The following is a 23,997-nucleotide window of genomic DNA, read 5'->3' as shown; positions in this document are numbered from 1 at the left end:
CAAATACTGTATGTCATTCTAGGAGTTTCAACATGACTTTTGGGGAGGACATGGATATTTAATTTTAAAAGCCCCAAAGTTTATGAGTGAATTTCCCTTTTCTAATTTGTTTGATTTTGGTGAATTTATAACTTCAAACAGTGAGTGTTTTCTCTAGATCTTTCCATTCTTGATAGGCAGGCTATGATTTAGAATAACTGAATCTTGTGCATACTGAAGACTTTCAGAGGGGATTTTGGACTAAAGGAATTAGCTGAGAGGATTCCTTGATTGCTGTTACTCTTCTTGATTGACAACATGGTGGCTACTAATGGCACCTTATGACATGGCGCTGTTACTAAGTGGTAGGAAAGAAATCATTCTTTTTTATTCTTTAGCAATTAATAACTGCTCTGGAGCTGTCTGGTGATCAAATGGTATTTCTTTTTGAGGGGAGGGAAATAATTTTTGTTTTCGTGTTTGTGTGCAAGTGTGTGTGTGTGTGTGTGTGTGTGTGTGTGTGTGTGTGTGTGTAAATGTTCCTAAATAGATCCTGCTCAGTTTGTATAATGCTGCTTATAATATTTATGTATGTGTTTGGGTCTGACCATTTGGTATTGGATAACCAGTCAGTGTGCTCTCTTCTGCTCTCAACATTCCTTAGTTGCCTCGAGTTTTTTGTGAAGGGTTAAGGCCTCTTGGGCTTTCTTGCATGGTGGCTTCTGGAACCATATATACAATATTTTTTAAATGAAAATAAAGTTTACCTATTTGCTTTTACTTTTTCCCTCCCTTCCTTCTTTCCTTCCTTCCTTCCTTCCTTCCTTCCTTCCTTCCTTCCTTCCTTCCTTCCTTCCTTCCTTCCTTCCCACTTTTACTTTTTCAATTGAAGAGAAAACATGCTACTTAAACATTGCGTTATTTTCCACCTGTTCATTTTGGTTGACAATCTTCCTTAGACTTTAAAGGTCCATAGTTGAAGTAGAATGGATGACTTGGCATCTTGAAGAGAGATTGCTAGAGCATGCTAGACCTAACTATGGCTGATTATCTGCCTATTAAAAGATGCTGTTAGGGAAAAACTGCTCCTAGATGCAGTGACTGAGGTTCCAGTTAGTCACTGGAACTAGTCAATAGATAAATCAGTTAGTAGAATTTGCTCAAGTAACAATTTCAGATTATTTAAATTTACAACTTTTCTACCCTGTCTAAAAAACAAAAAACAAAACAAAACTAAAAAACTAAAAAACTCTCACAAAACACAATATACTTTGTTCATATGTTAATTTCTGCAGAAAGCATCTGTAGTCTAACTTAAGGTTTTCTGTTTTGTTTTGGAGACAGGGTTTCTCTGTGGATCCCTGCTGTCCATAGCCCAGGCTGTCCTCAAACTTAGAGATCCACCTGTATCTGCTTGCTTAGTTTTGGGATTGATTAAAGATGTGTGTCCCCACCACCCCCGTCTTAATTTAAGTATTTTTAAAGTGTTTCTGTATCTAATGCTATAGGAAAATCAATATTATAATTTGTAGCACAGATACGATATGTGAAAATATGTTTGCCCATTTCTCAGCAAACTCAGGAAAGGCAGAAATATGATCTTGCTGGGTTCTCTTTATGCCCAAAAGGCAAATCATGACTATTTTCTCTGTAGTTAGACCTGAGAAAATGCCACATTTTTGTGTATGTGACATTGAACAAGTAAAGTAGTGTCCATTTCCTTTGTGACATGGAAGTGATTATAATAATGTCATATACTCGATATAAAATTTATAAAATTCTTAATACTTCATATGTTATAGTACTTGTAATAACAACTTTTTTTTTTTTGTTTTTGTTTTTGGTTTTTCGAGACAGGGTTTCTCTATGTAGCTTTGGAGCCTATCCTGGCACTCACTCTGTAGACCAGACTGGCCTCGAACTCATAGAGATCTGCCTGCCTCTGCCTCCCGAGTGCTGGGATTAAAGGCGTGCGCCACCAACCCCGGCAATACCAACTGTTAATTGTTGATGATGAAGTAAATGATCTATGCTAGAGTCTGAAATGGAGGATGTTGCCATCAGTAGACAAATCATATTCCTAGAATCATGAATATGGTAGATCAACTTGAAATAAGACTTTTATAAATGCCCCCCCCAAAAAAAAAAAAAAAACAAACCCAACTATGATTCTGGGCATTTTAGGTTCGGTATACAAGTAAAGCAGTGTGTGTGTGTGTGGGGGGGGGGTGTAGATGCTTTCACCTGTGTGTGGAGGCCAGAGGTCCATTTGAGTGTTTTCCTTTGTCAATCTCCACCTCACCTCTTTGAAATAGTCTCTCATCACAAAACTAGAGCTCACTATTAGGTATACATTGACTGCTCAGGTAACCTCTGGAATATATATCCCTGTCTGTACCCTGCCCCATCTCCAGAGCTGAAGTTACAGCCATAGGCCACCTTTTACCTGGGTGTTTGGGGGCACGAATCAGGTCTGGTTCGTGCAGAAAGTATTTTAGTTACCGGATGATCTCTCCAACCCCAACAAAAAAGGTTTTTCCCTGTACAAACTCATAAATCATGAAGAATAATTGCTACAAAAGTACTGTAGATCTTTTTGTTGGTGTTACACTATCACTGTGAGATTTTAAAGTCTGACTATCTCTCAAGTGTTCTATTTTCAGTGTTATAATAAGCCACCTCATAACTTATGCAATAAAAATCCACTCTTGGATTTTAAAGTTCAATATTCATAGTTGTATAAGGGAAGAATTTATCTTTTTTTCAGAAGAGGAAACTGAGTATTTATGGATAGTCAAGTGTCTAAGACAGGACTTAGATATTAGACATTCTCCAAATACTGCTGAAAGAACGATCGACTTGCCATGATCAGACAGCTCGACCTGGTAGAGCAGAAGTGTAGAACCTGCTATCCAATTCCCCAGCAGTTTTAGGCTTGTGTCTCTGTATGTGTATATGTTCCATCTCACAGCTACCCAGAAGTTATAGAACTTGACTAAATGGTTTTCTTCTCAGTAGTGCAGCAGTTGGTGCTGGTCCTGTCAGACTTGTCTTCAAAATTATTGCCCAAGTCTGATAGCAAAACCAAGAAACAGATCTAAGAAATTGTATAAATGTAACCACAAAAAGTATACATATTTCTGTATTTCTGTATTCATTTCTCCATATAAAATAGTAAAGATTTTGAAATTCTGAGTTCCTTAGCCTAGCTTTTGTAGTCTTCCATAATATATCCCTCCCCCTCCTCCTCCTTCCCGCCTTCCTCCTTTTTTTAAAAATAGTTTTTTGAGACAGGGTTTTTCTGTGTAGCCCTGGCTGTCCAGGGTATCACTCTGTAAACCAGTCTAGCTTAGAACTCACATGGCCTGAACTTTTTTTTTTTTTTTTTTTAAATAAGGAAGGAAGTTTTGTTTGACTCATAGTTTTAGAAGTTTTAGTTCATGCATGTTTGACCCTGTTACTCTGGCAAGGCAGTATGGGGTTAGGGGTAGGTGGGTAGGGACAAAGAGGAGAGAAAGGGAGAGGAAGAGACACCAGGATCCCTATGTCCCTTCAAAGGGCAGGCCTTCTATATGGCCAAAACTCGCTTTCTGGAAATAGGCCCCACATCCTAAATGTTTCCACTACCCCAAATGCTGCTTGTTGGACACCAAGCCTTGAACTCACGTGTCTTGATTTTGTTTTCTCGAGACAGGGTTTCTCTGTGACTTTGGCGGCTGTCCTGGAACTATCTCTTGTAGACCAGGCTGGTCTCGAACTCACAGAGATCCGCCTTGCTGTGCCTCCCATTGCTGGGATTAAAGGAGTGCACCACCAATGCCGGGCTGTTGTACTTATTTCTAACTCCTTTATTATAGTCATACAGAGCCTTTTGAGGTTGCCAGCACATGGTCCTTTTTTTTTTTTTTTTTTTTTTTTTTTTTCCTGGCCTTTTTGTACCAGTGTCTTGCCTTTAGCATGACTGAAGCCACTCTTCTGTTTGAAACAGTTATTTTATTTGTTGTTGTTTTATACTGGTCTTTATTGATTTTTCTCCTTACCATTAATCTTCTTTAAACTGACTCCTTCTTTGCTTTGTTTCTGAGTTTGGAGCGTTCTAGGGTTCCATCTTAGGGTTCGATCTGTTTTTTTCTTAATAACTTCTTTCCTCACAAGATTCATTTGGCACAAAGTCACATATCTCCCATATGCCTGCATGCTTTTGTCTCTTCTGCTCTAATATCTCTTAATTGGCTGTTTTGTGTGTTTGTTGTCTTTTAGTTTTTTGTTTTGTTTTCTGAGAGAGAATGAGCTACACATGGCCCAGGCTGGCCTCAAACTTGCCTTGTTACTGAGGATGACTTTGAGCTCTGTCTTCTTGCTTTCACCATCCAAGTCCTGAGTTCACTTTTTACCTGGCTTTGGTGTTTACATTGTATGTAACAGTGAAATTTCTTTTTGTGTGTCTAACATACAGTCAAGCTTAATTCATCTAAAACTTTACTCTCAATTTTCCTACCCACTTGTTTTTGTTAAATAAAATTTCATCCTTGTGTTTACTCAGACTGGAAATCTTGGGGTTGAACTTTTCTGTTGTCCTCCATCAGTAAGTTTTCCATCTTCTGCCTCTAACCTGTATTCTGTATTTAATATTTTTACCATTTCTTCTTCCTTTCCTCACTTCTTTTGTGATTTCAGTCTGTCCCCCATCTCCTCCATCTCTAGTCTTTCTGTCCATTGTTAGAGCACACAGAGAAACCTTACAAAGATGGAAATAGAAGTCAGCTCTTAACATAACCCTCTTTAAACCCCTCCAGTGGCTTTCCAGTGCAGTTGCTATGAGAACCTAAATGATTGGACCTTTGCTAATTGCCTTTGTATTATGATAACCTCAGTTTATAGGTCTTTTCCTTGGCAATGCCTTTCTCAGCTGTTCTGTTTACTGGATTCCCCTGACTCTCTGTTATTTTGTATCTTATGATCTGTTTTGCTTTCTTCGTGGTACATGGCATTCCCATTTACTTTGTCCCTTTTACCAGAAATGTAAGTTTCACGGAAACAAGGACTATGTTTTGTTTTGTTTTGTTTTTTTTTTTTTCCTCATGGTTTCTCTAGAAACTGGAGTGTTTTGACTATAGATTGGTATACAACAGTGTCAAAGTTGTGTCTCCCCCCTCACCAGATGTGTATTCTGAGTGTTCAGTTCTAAGATCCTATGAATTTCAACTTGTATGGGTCTTGGTATGGATTCCTTTTTTTCTCATGGACTCTTTTACTGTTTGACCAAGGACAGTGTTAAGCACATTTGTTTCAGTTTTCATTGAACTTTTATTTCAGTTCTATTGGCAGTGATGTGTATGTATCCCTATTAAACTGAGGTTTTCAGAGAACTGTGTATTTTTATTTAGATTGAGTTCCTTTGCGAGGCATTAACCTATGCTGCTTTAAGAATAAATAAATAAAAATACTATAACTAGAGTGACAGTTTTGTGACCTTGTGTGAAAGACAAAGATGAATATGACTCTTACCTTGTGGAAATTTGTTTATTACTAAGTGAATATCTTCAGTGTACCAGGTATTTTGCTTAGGTCCTAAAGAGATAATAACAAATGTCCTTGCCTCAAGAAACTTGTGTTTTAGTTGGGTGTAAGTTTTTAAAATTTATTAATATTATTTTATGATATCTATGCTTCCTTTGTATTTTTTTGTCTGTTAATAACCTATGAAATCTTTGGCAGACAATAGGGTGGGCAAATTAAATGCCTAATTCTCATCTTTATTCTGTGTGTGTTTATTGCATTGTTCCAGATCCTCAAAAGAGGAGCCAAGTAGGCCAGATCTATGTAGCACACTCAGAATATTTTCTGAGGCTATAGCTATGGCAAATTACACCCTGGACAGGCCATGCAGACTATTTGAAGATAATAGCAATACATTTTTATTAAGTTATTGATTATCACCTTTCTTAATGACATAAAATAGATTCATGACTTATATTTCTTAATTTATGTGGCTGATTACATATATTTTGTGGTTTTTATACTTTTTTTTAACATCTGGGCACTTTACTATAGGGTTTTAAAAGTGTTGCTTTGAACTCTTCAATTCCTGAATTCTTATATGGTTGAATCCTAAGTGAAAGCACAGTTATTTTGAAAGAATTTTGGTGAAGCAGTTACAATTCTGTAGATTTCAGTATCTTCTGAATTTTTGCTGAAAACATATTATCTTATTTTTATACAGCATTTTTAAGTGTAAACAATAATATTATGGTTCTCTTCTAGACTACTGTTTCATTAGAATTGAATCAGTGTTTCAGTACATTTGAATAAATATTTTAATAGATACTAATATCATTGGCAATTAGACAATTGGTTCTCTTGGAAGAATAAGAAAATAGACAAGTGTAGAAAGTATGTAGTATTTGAAATGAAGTATTTACAATACAAGTTTGAAAACACCTTGGTAGAGAAGGAGTTAACAGGTTAGCTCCCCTTGGTTGCTCTCAGCATGCTCTCTTGCCTTTAGGAGCTGAGAAGATGATAACATTGGGCCCGGACATGCCTATGTGGAGGTTAGGGTACTCCTGGGGTTTTTGCAGCTAGCTGTGAAGCAAGCTAGAACTTGTTCATCTCTGAGTTCCTTGTTTTTCTTTCAACCCTTTCAGTGCCCTGCAGGAGTCATTAAATCAAAACTTCATGCTGATCATCACCCACCGAGAAGTCCAGCGGGAGTACAACCTGAACTTCTCAGGAAGCAGTACCATTCAAGAGGTGAGTTATGTCTCACAGCTGAGGAATAAAGGTAGCTCATTATAGCTAATGTTGACCCTGTTAGAGAGGGCTTATCTGTTCTGGTAGAAACTCTCTTTATGTTTCATTATTGGGTTTTTAATTTTAATTAACTGGAGTATCAATGATTACTGTAGAAACACTAAATGACTTGACCTAGAAATACAAATGTTGTAAGTGGGAGCTCTTGATCATTCTTAAAACACTCTGCTTAAAAAACTGCTTATAAACAAACAGCCCGTTATATGGAATATTTCATGGCCTTATAGTTAATTATTCAAAATATTAACGTGGAGATTGTTGACAGCATTCACTGTGTAGGGTTTCTATTTTATTTGAAAGGTCAGTTTCAAATGTGTCATGCATTTATGTCATATGCTTGTGTTTTAAACAGGAATTTGAAGAGTCTTTTCTAAAGCAGCTCAGTCCTAGCTCTGGGCAGAATTCATAAGATGTGGAGACTGTCATTTAGCTCAGACTATCTGGAAAGACTCTGCTAATACTGTCTATGTTTTCTTCAGTATGTCCAAAGAGAGTTACTGTTTCAAAAAAAGTGAGAAAAGGGATACCTATGGAAGAAAGACACCTTTTTGATATGTCTTTGGTCCCACCCATCTAAAGGCCAATGATTTCTCTCCTTAGGCAGGTGAGGAATATTGGAGGCTTTGACAGGACTTTCATGCTTAGCAACATTAGAATAGTGACTTACTTCATATTAACCATCATAATTTATGAAACTTACTTCACTTGTTTTTTTACTCCTGGATTTTAAAAGACTAGATCATGCCAAATCTTGGCTACATAAAAATTTAAGACCATATTGCTTAAAATATTGAAAGAACAAGCCATTTTTTAGAATTATAAAAAATGTTTTGGTAATGGCTAGACTGCTGAGTTGCGTTTTTTTTTTTTTAATTTGTTGCAAAGAACTCCTTTTTCTGTTTATTTTCTTCATTAATCAGTTGAATTGCTTAATTATATACCTAAGCATTAACATGCAGCCCTTTCTCTGACTTCCAAATTCATCCATATATTTTATTTGAATTTTCTAGAATTTCAAGCTTATATATTGCAGTTTCATTTTTAGCCTTTATAATGGGTGTTCTGAGCTCTAAATTTAAAATTTTAATTTCTTGAAAAGTCATTTTTGGTCTAAAATTGAAATATGGCTATATGTTAGTTATTATAGGATCATTGACAAAATCAAAATACACGAGTGAACATTTAATTAAGGGTATTTAACTTCACAATAAATCCAGTTAAATGATAAAGCAAGATAAGAGGTAAATTTCACAGTTGATTTATTTTTTATTTGAAGAGGAACATAACATATGATGGATAAATATAGGAATTATTTTCTTTCTGGATGAAATTTTTAATAGCTAAAGTGTTGTGTGATGTTTCTTCCATTCCCAAACCCCCTTTGCCTTGCTAGTTTAACTAATTTGGATGTGTTTCCACTTTCTCCCACAAGAGGGCAGAATGTTCTATTAAGCTGATAGCCTAAAAATGCCACTCAGTGTTTTCAAATTAGCTTCTCTTATATTAACAAAAAGGAGCATAATGGCCAAGTTATTGTTTGATTTACAGATAATTGGCATATTGCAGCGAGGAGACTTAATTTCACCCTTTTAAATTAAACAGGGAGATTTAAAAAGACATAAAATATTCATTAATGTTCGGTGATTATAAAGTAGTGGCATATATTTATTTTGCCTTTATTACTGTTTCGATGGGAAAATACTGCAAATATTTCCGAAATCGAGTTGGCCATACTGACAAGTTGAAATGTTTAAGCAGTGTTAATGCAATCTGCTCACACCTGATATCCTATGCAGAATGATTCAAAATGACTACATTAATTATTAAAAGAAAATTTAAGATTCTGTAAATGTGCCATCGCGTGCCACAGTTGGCTGAAACTGTTCTCTGGTATATTATTTAGATTATCAAATACATTTTAAGTGTCAAGGACTTGAAAACATTGAAATCCTTTTATCATGTTTTAAATCTCTCTTTAAAATGTTCCAGAAGAATTTTTAGTGACAAATATTCTTATGTATTTCTGGGTAATAGTCTTTTCTTTTTTAATTTAAAAAATTAATTTAATATTTTGAAACACTGGTTACTAGGAAAAATGTTGTGTCTAATGAAAATTGTTTTTTGTGAGTAGACAATTCCACATGGGTTGCTTTATTTTGTGTAACTTTGAGCAATGCTGTGCAGCAACTGGGTGAGCATACCTCCCTGGCTTTTTCTTGGTCCTCTGGAATCCTGTGCTGAGTCTGGTTTCAGGAAGGAAAGGGTTCTTGTGGATGCTCGAAACCCACAGTGCCTTAGTTCTTGCTAAGCTACTATAAATCAGTTTAATTGCACTAAGAGAGAAGTACAATCCTGAAACAATTTGTAGTTTTTTGTTAATACTAGTATTTGTGTTTTTGATGTGAAAGTTTATTGATGTTATGTATCCTAAATTTTAAATTAATCTCTGTCACCAGTTTCAGGACTCTTCTTTCAAGAGCAAGCCAAAAAATAAACCGTGACCACTATAATCAATAGTGTTTAAAGCAATAGATTAAAAACATGTGGTCATTTTTCCAGTAAATTATTTTTATTTTCTAGCTAAGAGCATTATTAATATTTTGAAATTCTTGAATTTTTAAAAGAAAGCTTTTACAGTATTTTTCACTCAAAACTATTAAATGGTTAAGATTGAAATGGACACCGATTGTAACTATTAATTGAGCAAAATACATTTTTGAAAATACTGATTTAGAGAATTGTGTTAAGATGCAGTTAGAATTTCAAATAAATAACACGTGGTCATGCAAGTTGGTGGTGATAAACTGACAGTTGTACAAGTGTTTGCTCATCCTGTCTGTCAGCCGTTGCTCCACAATATGTGACTTTTTTTCCTTTGGATGCCAGGTGAGGGGTTTGGTTTTGATTGCATTTTTGTTTTAAGATCTTTTCAAATCTTTCCACTTAAATATTCTACATGGTGACATAGCAGTCAAGATGGTTAAAATGGAGAGAGCTTTAAGTAGTTATAAGAGGTTAAAAATCCTTATTTTGTTATGATAACATAATACTTCATAAAATTACCAATATTCTTATAACATTTGACAGCCCCAACTTTCTATCAATTTGCACTCTAATTTGGATACTAATCACACTTAAAAATACTGAAATTCCTTCAAAATTTAAACAAGCCTATCTTATTTTAATCAGTTTTCTACTCTTAAGAATTCACAGTTTTAAACAATTAATTGTAAAGATTCTAGTAATTTAAAAATCTGTGGTTTCAGATGCTCTTGGGGTGGGCTAACACAAGCGGAGAAAAATGAATGATTTGCCTCTGCAGATCCTAAGCCCAGGTGTGGAAAAGGATATAAAGTCCCTGAAATCAAGCCAACTTTTTCTTGGAAACTGATTCTTTGTTGTCTGCCTTATTATTTGCAAAAGCTTCTGTTAGGCAAATATCTACTTTTTTTTTTTAATAGGTGTCATATAAACTTAAGAAACATACACCTGACCTGAAATAACAAAGATAAGAAATCTAAGTCTTTTTAGTGCAGAATCATAGATTATGACTTATCTATTACAGTGAGAAGTGTGATGAATAGCTATTGGAATAATTTAAATCCTCTTCCAAGTTTCACTTTACCCCAGAATTCTCACTATTCTTATTAATGTTGATTTAGTTCTTAATGGGAATGAAAGGGGAAAATTGACAGCCTACAAAGCCATATCTTACTGGGAGCAAGTAGCACATTTCACTACCAGCACCATCTTAATACAGACTAATGATTAGGTGGGAAGCCAATTGAGGTAGAATTGTTATCAAGAAGTAATCTTGAGTAAATCATACCAATTCTTAAAAATGATTGTGAAATCAGGACTTAATTTTGATTCTGAAAAATGTAAACCATATGCTATTTGTGTGTGCGTGCGCGTGTGTGTGTGTGTGTGTGTGTGTGTGTGTGTGTGTGTGTGTGTGTGTGTGTGTTTGGGTGTTTGGTCTGTTCTATTTGGTGCCTTCTCATCTTGACTAATGTGTGCTTTGGGCTGTTATTTAAGGCTGGTGACCAGTAACTGTTTTGAAATTTATAATTCTTCACAAATTATATTAGTGAGCATTTTTCTAGTAGTAAATAGATTATAATTTCTCAACTGTTGTTTCCTTTAAATGTTTTGAGGTTATAAGGTGCGTTTTGGGGGGCGTTTGTTTGTTTTCTGGTATGGGGTGGGGGCTCGTGGCAAAGAATTGAAGAAACAGTGAGATAGCTGAGAATGTTCATATGTAAGAGGGTAAATTGAGTTGTGTGCTTACTTAATTAAAAAGTTTAAGTGGTTTGTTTTTACTGCAAGGTAAATGGCATATATTAGCTCAATTAGAATGAGCAGTTTTAATTAGCATATATCATTAAAAAACAAAATAAAAAATGACATCTTATTAAGAATGAAAGATACACTTTTTAACAACCAGGCAATGAATTCAAGCCATTTATTCAGTTTAAAAAAAAAGAATATGATGTACATATTTTTATTGGTTTCAGGCTGCATTTTAAAACAGGTTTGTTGAATCATACTGCTTCAAAAGAGCAAATAAATAGTGATTATCTTATTGAGATTTTCTATGTTTCTGTTTTATCTCAGGAAATAAATTTAAGAAATATTTATGGTGTAGCTATTTGGAAATGCTTTTTTTCTTATCTAGAAATATTTTAGGATAATTTGAAAGTTATTTAAGAACATAAGTATTTTCATCTGTATCTCAAATAAAAATTAATTTTATTAAAAATTAAGGGCAATACTTTAGCCTTTTGTTACTTTAAGATATTTGTATCCTAACATCTTAGTCTAGCATATTCATAATCTATGGTTTGTGTGTTGATAGATTTGAAATGCCTGCGTTAAGAGAAATTACTACATTCAGTTATCAGAAACTAATAAACATAAGACATTTTTTATATGCAAGAAAAGGCAGAGAGTAAATAATTGCACTGGTGACCAATACTGTAATAATCCTGTTTTACAATATGCACTTGACAGGTTGTAATAGTGCTAATTGAAGAGACTAATTCACACTTGCTTCATTCTATTCAAAGGCAAAATCAGCAGCTTGTTTTGCTTTTGACCAGATGGTCCTCATGAACACCTACTGTGCACTTTAAGTGCTTTACTAGAATTACAAAGGCTGGGGGCTGCGTTCGACTCCAAATGATTGGGGGGGGGGGACTTCTGTGCTCAATGGATTTGGTGCAAGTAAATTAATTCTAGTGGACCCATTACACACAGAGCCCCCTTTTCAAAGCTCTGAGCCTCCTCGCCTGCTCTGTAGCAATGAGAAAGAGAAAGAGAAAGGCAGATTACTGCAAACAGAAATAAAAAAAAGGGTATGAAAGGGAGAAAAGAGGCCTTGAAGCCTTTCATATCATTTGAGTTTTTCAAGTGCGTTATTTTTGGGGAGGGTGGATGTATGAAAAGCCAATTGGAGTTTTTTTTGTTTTAAAGTGCGCTATTTAAGCACCATGAATATAAGCGCAAGAGCAACAGTTGACTGAGTTTACTGTGGTGAAGCTTTGTGTCCGAGGATGAATCAAATTCATTATATTCAACTCTTTGTGTTTTAACATGAATGGAGGGTTAGTTTCACAAGACTGTGTCTGTTTAGGATAATTATAATTTAATATTTTCCTTTCATAAAGTTATCACTGTAGATGTCTAAAATTTTAATCAAAGCATATTTTGTACATTGACTTTGAAGCACCCTGACAGTTTAAAATTCAAAGGAAAGCTTTTTTGGTTTTCAAAAGAAAAGAAAGGCTCATTCTAATGGCATTGAAGCAGAGATTATTATAACTAATTAGAAGTCACACATCTGTTAGCTTTTGGTTTGTGATTTATTTTGTATTTGTGAGTAAAACATATACTTTAAAAATACATTGTCAGTATAGTAAACCAAAATGATAAAATGTACTTAAAAAGGAACTGTTAACTTTTTTTTTTTTTTTTTTACAAATTTCTACAGCTGCATAAAGTACATAAAGAAATAAAGGTGCATTGAGTATGACTCAATATCGTACAATTAATAACCTTAAGCTGAAGTGTATTTTCAAACAAAATATATTCACAGTTTTGTTAGTATAATTCAGGCAATTAATAGTCATTATGAAATATTAGTGAATGTAGTTTGTTCAAATTTATAGTTATTCCTTAATTTTAAAGGTGTTCATGTATAATACTCTAACATAGAATGCTACTACTGTAAATATTTTCTTATGACAAAGTATGTAGATAACATACAAATGATCACATTTAAAATATGTATCTTTGTTGCTGCTTGTTAGATCGTAAACTCATAGTATATTTTTAGTGGCATGGATTATCTTTGTTAACTCCTTATTACTGACATTCTTATTTAAATCCTTTCTAATAATAGCTATTAACAAAGACAACAAAATCATACCAAGAGTATACTTGTAAATGTCTTATAGTCTTTGTAAGTTTGTAATGCTTTTGTAATGCTGGAATTTATATTTGAATAGACATACTGGTAATTATGCCTTTTATGTTTATGTTTTAATTATATACTTAGAAAATAGAACATAAAAATGTAAAACTAACCACAGAAATTGTTTTACTTTTCAGAACCAAAAAAATTGTTATTTCTCAGACTTCCAATTAAAGAGGGTAGCATATTCTTTTTGCTACTTAAAAGTAAACTTTATTACTTTGGGATTTTGTATAGAAATTAGATTTGGAGGATGGAGAAAGATAAAAGGGAATTCCCCCAAACCTTCAACCAACAAACATCCAGTTAAATTTGTAAACAGTAAGGTGTTAATGAATTGGTATCCTTGGGGAGGAAATATTTCAAGAAAAAACTTGGATTAAGGAAAAAAAAGGAAACAAAATTAAAATAAAATTAAAGTAAAATTACTGAAGAACTGGTATTAAAGCCAGAGCCTCAATTAACAGAAATGATTTGATTATTATGTATATGTATATGTATATGTATATGTATATGTATATGTATATGTATATGTATATGTATATGTATAGTCATTTGCTTAGTTGGGGCCAATTCTCTGACTTACAATGACAGTGGTTGAATAAATACATAAATAAATAAAAGAGTAATTTATTTTAGTATTAAACTGTTAGCCCTATATTGAGTACTTTCAGTATTAAAAATATTTCAGTATATTTTAGTAGTGAACCGTTATTCCTAGAGTGTCACATATATGATTACCTAGGGTTGGGAAAGCCTGCACATTTTATCATGGACCTCTATAGTACCATATTACTCATGATGTGAAATCTTTTAACATTCGTTAGTCTCCCTTCTGCAAAAACAAATAAATAACCAATAATTAAAGGATGGATAAGTGATTATAAAGTGTTCATAAATATATGTGGGCCAAGAATACGTATATTAAGGTTAAGTTTTACTTGTAGAAAAATCACTTCCATTTTTATTATACATAAAAAATTATTTGGATACAGCCTGAAACATCAGGCCATGATATTTTTCTTTCATCTAATATGACTCAGCAAAATGTAGTAAAGGATCATTCTTTTCAAACATTATCAGTCAGCTGAATATACTTCAAGAAAAATTCTGTTACTTACTTTGGAGTTTTATTATCCTCAATATAAACCCCCCCCCTTTTTTTTAAGAAAGAAAGAAAAAAAAAGACTAAAAGCTCACAGCAAACAATGTATAAATGGCAAAATGTATTCCTTGCTTTGTGGTCATTGCGTGACCAGACAGTAGAGCACTGGATTGCTCTGAGGTTTTACAGCTGCAAGGCAAAAGCATCTGTTCATTGCAAAGCCGTCATTGTTTAATTTTGACACTGACTTTTCCATGCATCTTGTACCAAGCACTGGATTAGATGCCACTAAGATGAAATTTGTTTTAAGTTGCTCCTAAAGTGCAGCTGTCTCTGTATGTGGCCTTGTAGCTTAACCAAAATAGACAGACGTAGGATCAATCAGAATCTTTGTACAAGGTCACTTGACCAGGCTAAGAGAAGCTCAGAGGAAGAATGAGAATGCTCTTATTTATGGTGAATAACTGTAAAACCACTTTCCAGGCCCATTTACTGTGTATAGAAGTATCCTGACTCTAGTTAGGAGCAATACAACCTTTATTAAATATTGAACTTTTAAAAGTGGATTATAATGGTTGAGTATTTGAGTATTCTGTATACATTAGCTATTATTCCCCCACAATAATTTGCAGGAAAAAGGGTTCAGTTTTTTTGTCTCTTAAGTAGTAATTGACTGAAAATAAAATTCATTCTAAAGTCAGTCAACTAAATTCTTGAAAAGAGGACATTTTTATAGAATGATAATTTTTCTTTAATGTTTCAAGTGAATGAAAAATGAAAGAGCACTCCACTTCCCAAGTTTCCTGGGATTGTGTGAATTTCTACCCAGCTGGTCCAAATTGATTGATACAGGGCCAAATATTTGTCTGCCTACATTTCAAAGTCTATAATTTGCTAATGAATTGTGGTAATAATCTTTCATCATACATGAAAGATTTAGCCAAACAATTTGCTAAGTATGTATTTTGATCATAAGAGTTTTGGACGTACACCAAGCTTTACATCTATTTTACAGCTAATGCATGGGGGTAGAGGGAGGGCAATTGGAAAAACAATACTGAACATGGACATCGATGGGAAGGGATGAAGGAAACAAGAAAAGAAGGTACTTTGGAAAGGAATAATGCAGAGAAAGTCCTGTGAATGACAAAGAAAAACAAATTTTATTTGTACCAACACTACAAAATTGAATTTTTAAAAATGCCAAGAGACATTTAAGCTACATTAAGCTACATAAAGCATTAAGTGTTCGGAAATGTTGTATCCAGTGTATATTAAGAGAAGACATTCTCATGCTGTTTTGGTTATAACTATTGCATCCATTGGTTATGAATAATTTCCTATAAATTTGGTATTAAAAATGTCAAATATCTACAAATATTGAATCATTGAAGATGTAATACTTAAAACCAAGGAGTTGTAAAGTTAAATTATTATTTTTTAAAGTGATTTGACCAACTCCAGAAGAAGCTTCTGAAATGACTGCAGGCATTAAGTGAATATATTTCCCTCTAGAACAAACATTGTGCAAAGGACAATTAGACTTAGCTTTCTGGGAGGATAATGTGGCATTAAGTCACTTCTGCTCTCGAAAATGCAGACCATACATAAGTATTTTGATAGATGAGCATAAAATGTACTGTAGAAGGGGTCCAGGATTGCTTTATGAAGTCAGAAGGCAGTATTCAACAACATTTAAGTCTCTTGCATGCATAAAATTTCCCTTTCATTGTTAGCAGGTTGTTTTTAAGAACAAAATGAGAAACAAGCAAATAAATGGAACACCTTGTCCTGTAGAGATACAAAGTATTTATCTTAAAAGAGAGTGAGATGGACTTTTATTTTATAGCTTTTATAAACAAGTACCAGGAATTCTAATATACCTGCTAGACCTCTTGAATATGTAATTTTCATACCTTCACAGCATTAATGTGTATTCATTTATATAATTATCTTTCCATTTTTGTTTCAGGTCAGTAAATCTAAGGTGGCACCACTAGACAATCTTGAAATATTTAGAAAAGTTAGAGATATATTTCTTACCCCAGTTTTATTTTAGATGAACTGAAACCTTTTTTTTTTTTTTTTTTTTCTTCCTGGTTTTTCAAGACAGGGTTTCTCTGTGTAGCTTTGGAGCCTATCCTGGCAACTGGCTCTGAAGACAAGGCTGGCCTGGAACTCACAGAGATCCGCCTGCCTCTGCCTCCAGAGTGCTGGGATTAAAGGCGTGCGCCACCAACGCCCGGCTTTAGATGAACTGAAACCTTTTTTGACACAGTATTTTTTGACAGTTAAATCTTTATCAATTTAATGTCATAATTCTTATAGGCATATTGATACCAGATAGTTATTATAGTAAATGTTAATAAAGTTTTGAATTGGGGATCCTTACTTGTTTTCTTCTTGTGACATAGAAAAGCACCATGGAGGAAAAGTAACCCAAGAATCACACTTAAATTAATATAGTTAATTATGTGATAGTGAGGCCTCTGAATTTTTATGAAAACTCAATTTCCAAAGCAAGTTGCTAGAGTTATAGATTATGTTAAATGCAAACTTTGTTATTGGTATTGACAATAGTGTTTTAAATATTATTACCAAGAGCACTTATAGTTACATGCCTGTGTTTACATATTGAAAAACATACCTCTAAAGAGATATGTTTATTATGTCACCTAATTATCATCTTATAATTTAAACATCAGCTCATTTTGAATTAAGTATTGTTTCCCTCTATCCGTCATAGTGTAAAAGGGAATTGTAATTATGTGCATTTTTTTTTTTTTTGCTCATCAAATTATCTGTAATAGCATACACGTACATTCGCATGGGTCACTTTAAGATGTAAAGTACCAAAAATATAGTAAAATGTAAGAATCCTGTTTAATGATAATGTAAATTTTAAATGTGACTTTTTTTATATGAAATGGAACAAAATATAAATATTTGCAAAATGAATGTAGTTTATAAGTTAGCATGCATATATGGCATAACTCAAAGCAATGTTGGTTTCATGTTAGTCCTCTTTGTTTATGATACATATTCTTTATTGCCCAAATGTATTTTGGGTTTCTAGGAACTGGTTTTGGAGTTATGATACTTGTTTTAACTTTTTTCTTTTTAGTGACTTCACTTATTCGTTGGTCTCTGAAGGGACTAATTGATTTGTTGAAACTCCCAAAAGTAATTTGAAACCATTCTTGTGAGCCAGGTAGTTATTCAATCTGGTTACTTAATTCTGTGTTGTTCAGGTTAGATGGCTCTTTTCTGAGTGCTCTCTTTGTGAATATATATCAGCTATACCTCATCCATTTGCAGTTGTTCTGTTATGTACTGATTACCCTTATTAGACTGTGTGTACCTTAAAATAGGAAAAGTATAAAATGTTTATCTCTTTATGTCTGGGCCTCTAATGAAATGGTCATTGAATAGGTGAGCTTAAAGAATAAATAAACTAGCAAAGAAAACTCTGTTAAGCAATGAGATTATTTTTATCTGAGGCATTTGCAAAAGTAATTATGCAAGTATTTTTGAGTCCTTAAGCTTTTTGAATATTAGTGTTGAAATAAGCATGCTTTTAAACCATTTAAAATTTAATTTTGATTAGGATGGGTTTGACGGTGATGTTTTCATATGCACATGCCAGTATACTCTGTACTCACTGGCTACCCCCTTGGACACTCCCATTCTTTATCCTTTCACTAGTTTCCTTCCTCCTCTCAAAGAGTTACCCTTCCATCTTCATGGCACTGTACTCTGTTAACCTCTTGTTCCTCCCACCTCCCTTTTGACCTCTTCCTCACCTTTCATAGTCCCCTTTCTGCTTTCATATTCTACACACACACACACACACACACACACACACACACACACACACACTTAAATATGTATTTAAATCTGTATTCTTTGCATAAGAAAAAACATACAATATTTGTTTTTCTTAGTCTAGCTTGTATTGATTAACATAGTAATCTACAGTTCCTTCGGTTTTTCTTGATGTAATTATTTCATTCTATTTACAGCTGAAAAATAAAATAATTGAAATATTATTTATGCTTACTATATTCACTCTATTCATTCATGCTGTCCCTATGTTGATGACATCTAGGCTAGTACCATAGCTTATGAGTAGTACATGGATGTTCAAGTATCTCTGGTATGCTGCCTGAGAATCCTTTAGTTGTATGCCCAGGAATGTGTCTAGGTCAATATGGCAATTCTTGTTTTCCTTTTTCAAGGAGATTCAATATGAACTTCTATAGTGACTGCATAAGTTTGCATTCCCAGAAGCACTATGGCCTGTAGAAGTAGACCACTGTTCCTCTTGCCACTAACAAGTTATGTTAATGCCCATCTATCTTTGAGTGGCCCGGCTTTCATTTTTCATGTTTGGAGTTTTCATTTGTAAACTTTTAACTTATGTGTGCAGCTTTTCTGAATGGATGAACTTTGTATCGAGTTAAGTCTCAGTATTTTTGTTTTTGTTTTCTACTTTCCCTTACATCATCATTGGCAAATATTTTTTGAATGTGGACCCATTAATGCTCACACATTGTAAGCTTGGTCACCAGTGTGGCCAAGTAAGAGGTGACATTATAGAACTTACAACATGCAGAGAGAGACTAGTGTAAGGAATTGATATAGTTCTTGCAGGTTGGGAGAGGGTATGGAGAGAAGCACTAATCCATAGGTTGTTGCTGTATGTAAATGTATTAATATATCCCCATGCTTGATTTAATCCTTGAGTTATTATTTAAGGGATCCAGTGTTGAAATAGAATCTAAGTCAGTGTTTTTTTCTCCTCAAATAACAGGTATTATTTTTATATTAAAATGGACCTTTGGCTTTTTATATTCAGACCAACTTCACCAATACATTATAACTGATTTTACATGTCTATAATATATATGATTTCATGAAATTGAGATTTACTTGTACTAAATTCAGATTCTATGTGGGTATCGAGACTGATTTTAGCATGAGGACTGATAGTGTTGATCAGAAGAATTAGTTTAAAAAGTTCAGAAATGTAAACTTACATTTATGGTCAATTATTGTCACCCAGTATAATTTAATGATCTTTTCCTCATCTGGTTTTAAGGTATAGGATGTCTGTATGCAGAAGAATTGACTTAAGACAACCCTTTATCCCTCATAGAAAAATTAACTCAAATTTGACCTGACATTACCGCAGGGGCCTGTAGTATAAAGTTCTCTTTTCTACAAGTTTGCGTGTGTACATCTATACGCACAGGGAGAGGGTGCATGTGAAGACTGGAGGTAGCATTACATGGCCTTGTCATTCATCTCTACCTTATTTTTTGAGGAGGGTCTAGCAATAAAATTGTTGCAGAGAGGGAGGAGTTATGAGCAAAGGGGTCAAGACTAGGCTGGAAGAACCCACAGAAACAGCTGACCTGAACAAGGGGTTGCTCATGGACCCCAGACTGATAGCTGGGAAACCAGCATAGAACTGTTCCAGACTCCCTGAACATGGGTGTCAGTTTGGAGGTCTGGACAATCTATGGGGCCTCTGGTGGTGGATCAGTATTTATCCCTAGTATACGAATGGACTTTGGAAGCCCACTCAAAGAGGGGTACTCTCTCAGCCTAGATACACAGGGGAGGGCCTAGAACCTGCTGCAAATGATATGACAGACTGTATAGATCCCCATGGAAGGCCTCACCCTCCCTGGGGAGCAAAAAGGGCCTTGGATAGGGTGTGGGGGGACCAGGGGAGGGAGAGGGAACTGGGATTGACTGGTAAAAGAAGCTTGTTTCTAATTTAAAATTGGTCTGATTACAATTATAAAAATAAAGAATTAAAAAATTGCTCCATTAGCTGGTCTCACACACACACACAAACAGTTTCTTTAACTTTTATTAGGATGTATGTAACAAAATTCGTCCCTCCAATAATTTTTATTCATTTCAGTGGCATCATGCAATAAATCACATTGAGTTTAAACATCACTCACAGCCTTCTCAGAACCCTGTCTTCCTGAAGTGAAACTGCATTACCATTAAAAAGCAAATCCTTATTACCTTCTTCCCACAATCCCTAGCAAACCAGCCTTCTCTTCTTTTCTACTATATGTATCTCATATAACAAGGGATCTTTTTTTTTCTTTTTTTACTTATTTCACTTAGCTTAGGTTCTTTCATTTTGCAGCATGTGTTAGAATCTATTCAATTTTGAGGCTGAAAATATCTGCTTGTTATGTAAATATGATGTTTATTTATCCATCAATGGAAAACCAGGTTGATTCTACCTTTTAGCTGTTGCCACAGACATTTTGTACATATCTCTGAGAACCCCATTTCCAAGTTTTGGGAGAATCTACTAAAAAGCAGAATTGTTAGATCAGGAAATTCTGTATTTTAAGTTTTTGAAGAAACATTTCTTAATAACAGTGGTTGTCTGCATTATTTTGTATTACCACTGGCAATGAATAAATATTTCAGTTTTTCCATATCTCACCAATACTTGTTTTCTGTGTTAAAAAAAAAAAAATTAGCTAGGGCTGGAGAGGTGATTCAGTGATGAGAAGCACTAGATGCTCTTGCAGAGGACCCAGGTTTGATTCTCACATGAATTTGACTGACACTCACATGGCAGCTCACAACCACCTGTAACTCCAGTTCCAGGGCATCTGCTACCCTCTTCTGGCCTCCTCAGGCACCAGGCGTATATATGCAGGCAAACTCTTATACTCATTAAAAAAAAAAAAAACTTTACAGTTATGTAAAGACATAAAGTAGTATTTCATTGTGATTTTGGTTTGCAATTTTTTTAATGGCTTAAAATTGGAGGAACATTGTTTGATATGTTTGTTGGACTTTGTTATCTGTTTTGGAGGAATATCCATTTAAGTGCTTTGCTTGTGTATGTGAGAGAGTTCTTTCTGGAGTGAGGAAAATGATTTTGAATTAGTGATGGTGACGGAGAACTTTGTGTGCACTAAAAAAAGGTGAATTGTTTACTTAAATGTAGAAAGTGAATGTGGAGTAACCAAAGAGCTATACTAACAAAATGTAAATTTTCCCAGAAACAAAGATTCTAGCAAACACTAAAATGGTGCATGCAGTTAAAGGATAAGATCACCAAGTTTCTGTTTGCTAAGAGTTTAAGTAAAGACTGTCTGTTTTTCCTTTCTATTGAAGTAAACCAGGAGAATTCTTTAGTGTAAAATTATTAAGCATCACAAACTTTTTTGGAATCATATTACATAAGCATTTGGGCTAAATACATGCAAGGTTATACTTTTAGCTGATCTTTATTTTATGGTATCTGTTTCACTAAGGGAGTATCATTTCAAGAGGATTGGTGCCATCTTTTGTGTGTAACAGAGGTACTGTCATGAGAGACTGTTTACGTCACCACACAGTTTCTGTGACTGATCTTGCATTGTGCTTCTATTGATATTTTTGTCATATTGTAGTAGATATATGGTGAACACTTTGTATGAAAAATAAAGATTGATTAGTCTATTTAAAAAAACAAAACAAAACATTTTTATGGCAGCAATGGTGCATACCTATAGTACTGTGTTACTTGGGTGGGAAGTGAGCCTGGGCATCCAGTCAAGGTAAAGTGGGGCTATGTAGGAAGGTCTTATGTTAAAAAGCAAACCTCTGTCTGAACCCTGCTACAGTGACTGGACATCCAAACCTGGTGTTTATTTTGAAATGGCCTGATGTCCAAGATTATAGGTTCTTTCTGCTTCAGCGTCTTTTTAAGTCTATTTGGAAATCAAGGTTACTTAGCACATGTTTCCATAATACAGTGAAGATGGCATTTTGTTCAACTTTGCCTTGTTGAACTGCTCCTGCTGTGTGGTTTTGCTGCCTACTAAGCTTTGGTATCTTTTGCTTGTCTGACTAACCCACCTTTCAGTGTCCATGTTGGGATTTAGCATGAACCTCCTCAAATTAGCTTAAAGATTTCCTTTCACTTTAAAAGAGACAACTGATTAATTCGCTCTAGTCAGAAATAGTATAATACAGATAATTCAAAGTGTAATGTCTTGGGTTTTGAAATATTATTTTTAAATTACTGTATTAAGACAACCTGTATTGTCATTCTAGCAAGAATCCTATCAGTTGTATCAACAGTAACATTTATGTAAAATGCATTTTATATTTTAAATTATTTTGAGTGTATATTGTATGTAGGTGCATGGACACACAAATGACAAGGTGTACGTATAAGAGGACAAACTCAGTTCTTCTCCCCACTTAAGAGTATTTTGTTTTATCACTGATGCATTTGCCAGGCTAGTTGTCCCAAGAGCTTCTGGGAATTCTATCTCTGCTTCTTGTCCTGCCCTGGGATTTCTGGGATTATAGACATTGTCTGAGTAGGCTCTGGAGTCCAGACTCCAGTCCTCACATCTACCAAGTACATTACTTGCTGAACCATCTCCCCAGGCCCTAACATACATTTTAAATGCAACTTTGAGTCACTGAAAATTTTAATATTTTTCTAAGAAACCCTTTAGAGCCATAATGTTTCTGTGTATGCACACTCGTCTTTTAATAAACTCTCTTTTCTGACAATTCTATGTGATTTCTTGTCATCAAAATTGGAAACAATTATTTCTTTTAAATTTTTAAAAGGATAATGGTGTTCAAATCTTTTTTGTTTTGTTTTGTTTTCCTTTGAGACAGGGTTTTTCTGTGTAACATAGCCCTTGCTATCCTGTAACTCATAGAGATTTGCCTCCTGAGTGCTGGGATTAAATGTGTGGACCACCATTGCCCAGCTACCTGTTCAAATTTTAACACTTAAGTGTTAAATATTAGAAATAGCAACTTACTCTGAAATTATGCTTTGTCCTCTATACATAATATTTACAATTGCTCCGAGTACCTGGAATCCCTGCAAAAAAAGGATATTGTATTCAGTAAGTAGTTACTTTCATAAGCAGGGAGTCAAATAAACTAATCAATGAGCAACCGAATTTTAATTTTATTATCTGTTCTCATTTTAGTCATTAAATACTTGGTTGGAATGATTAAGACAGAAAATGCTAGTCATGCCTTTCCCTTGGCTTTATTGAAAGAACAAAAGCTTCCAGACAGTTCTAATTAGGTGCAACTGCACTCCTTTTCTCAAGATGTGTCTTTAGTAATCAGCTACTGGATTCTGCTACGAAGTATGCTCCAGGGAATTTGATCTAACACAGCTACTAAAGTATTTAATTCAAAAATTGCGACCAGGTGATTACATTTTAATAAATACTTGACTGTCCCATGGAGAAGTTAAGCAATTGAAACTAATAAAACAGAAGATTCCTGGTTGGGTTAAAAAATTTAAATGTTCTAAAATTTATTTTTTAGGTTGTGTGTATGAGGCCACTGTTGTGTCATATGCATAGAATAATAAACATTTAAAATTTGTAATATGTTAGGACAGGAAGATTTTGCTTTTTTTTAACAGTCAAAGTCATTATAAAACTTGGCATAAAAAATATGCAGCCAGGCACGGTGGCATATGGCTATAGTCCCAGAACTTGGAATCAAGAGTTCAAGGCTGTCCTTGTCTATGTGGCAAGTTTGCGGCCAGCCTGAGCTACACAAGACCTTGTTTCAAAAACCATGGGGCATATGCACATGAAACTAA

The 23,997-nt window shown here is 34.3% G+C and overlaps 1 protein-coding gene across 1 annotated transcript in view; it reads left to right on the top strand.

The window, feature by feature from the left end:
* The window catches only part of Faf1 (Fas associated factor 1), a 305,459-nt gene that overhangs the window by 101,208 nt on the left and 180,254 nt on the right, over positions 1-23,997 (top strand). Inside the window, exon 7 of the mRNA XM_027402460.1 lies at positions 6,627-6,732. Within this exon, the coding sequence (XP_027258261.1) occupies positions 6,627-6,732 (106 nt within the window). The remainder of the gene's footprint in view (positions 1-6,626; positions 6,733-23,997) is intronic.

This window comes from Cricetulus griseus, chromosome 2 (assembly GCF_003668045.3).
Source record: "Cricetulus griseus strain 17A/GY chromosome 2, alternate assembly CriGri-PICRH-1.0, whole genome shotgun sequence".
In the NCBI taxonomy this organism is placed as follows: Eukaryota; Metazoa; Chordata; class Mammalia; order Rodentia; family Cricetidae; genus Cricetulus; species Cricetulus griseus.
The sequence above is the reverse complement of the archived record's forward strand: the minus strand, read 5'-3'. Positions and strand labels throughout refer to the sequence as shown.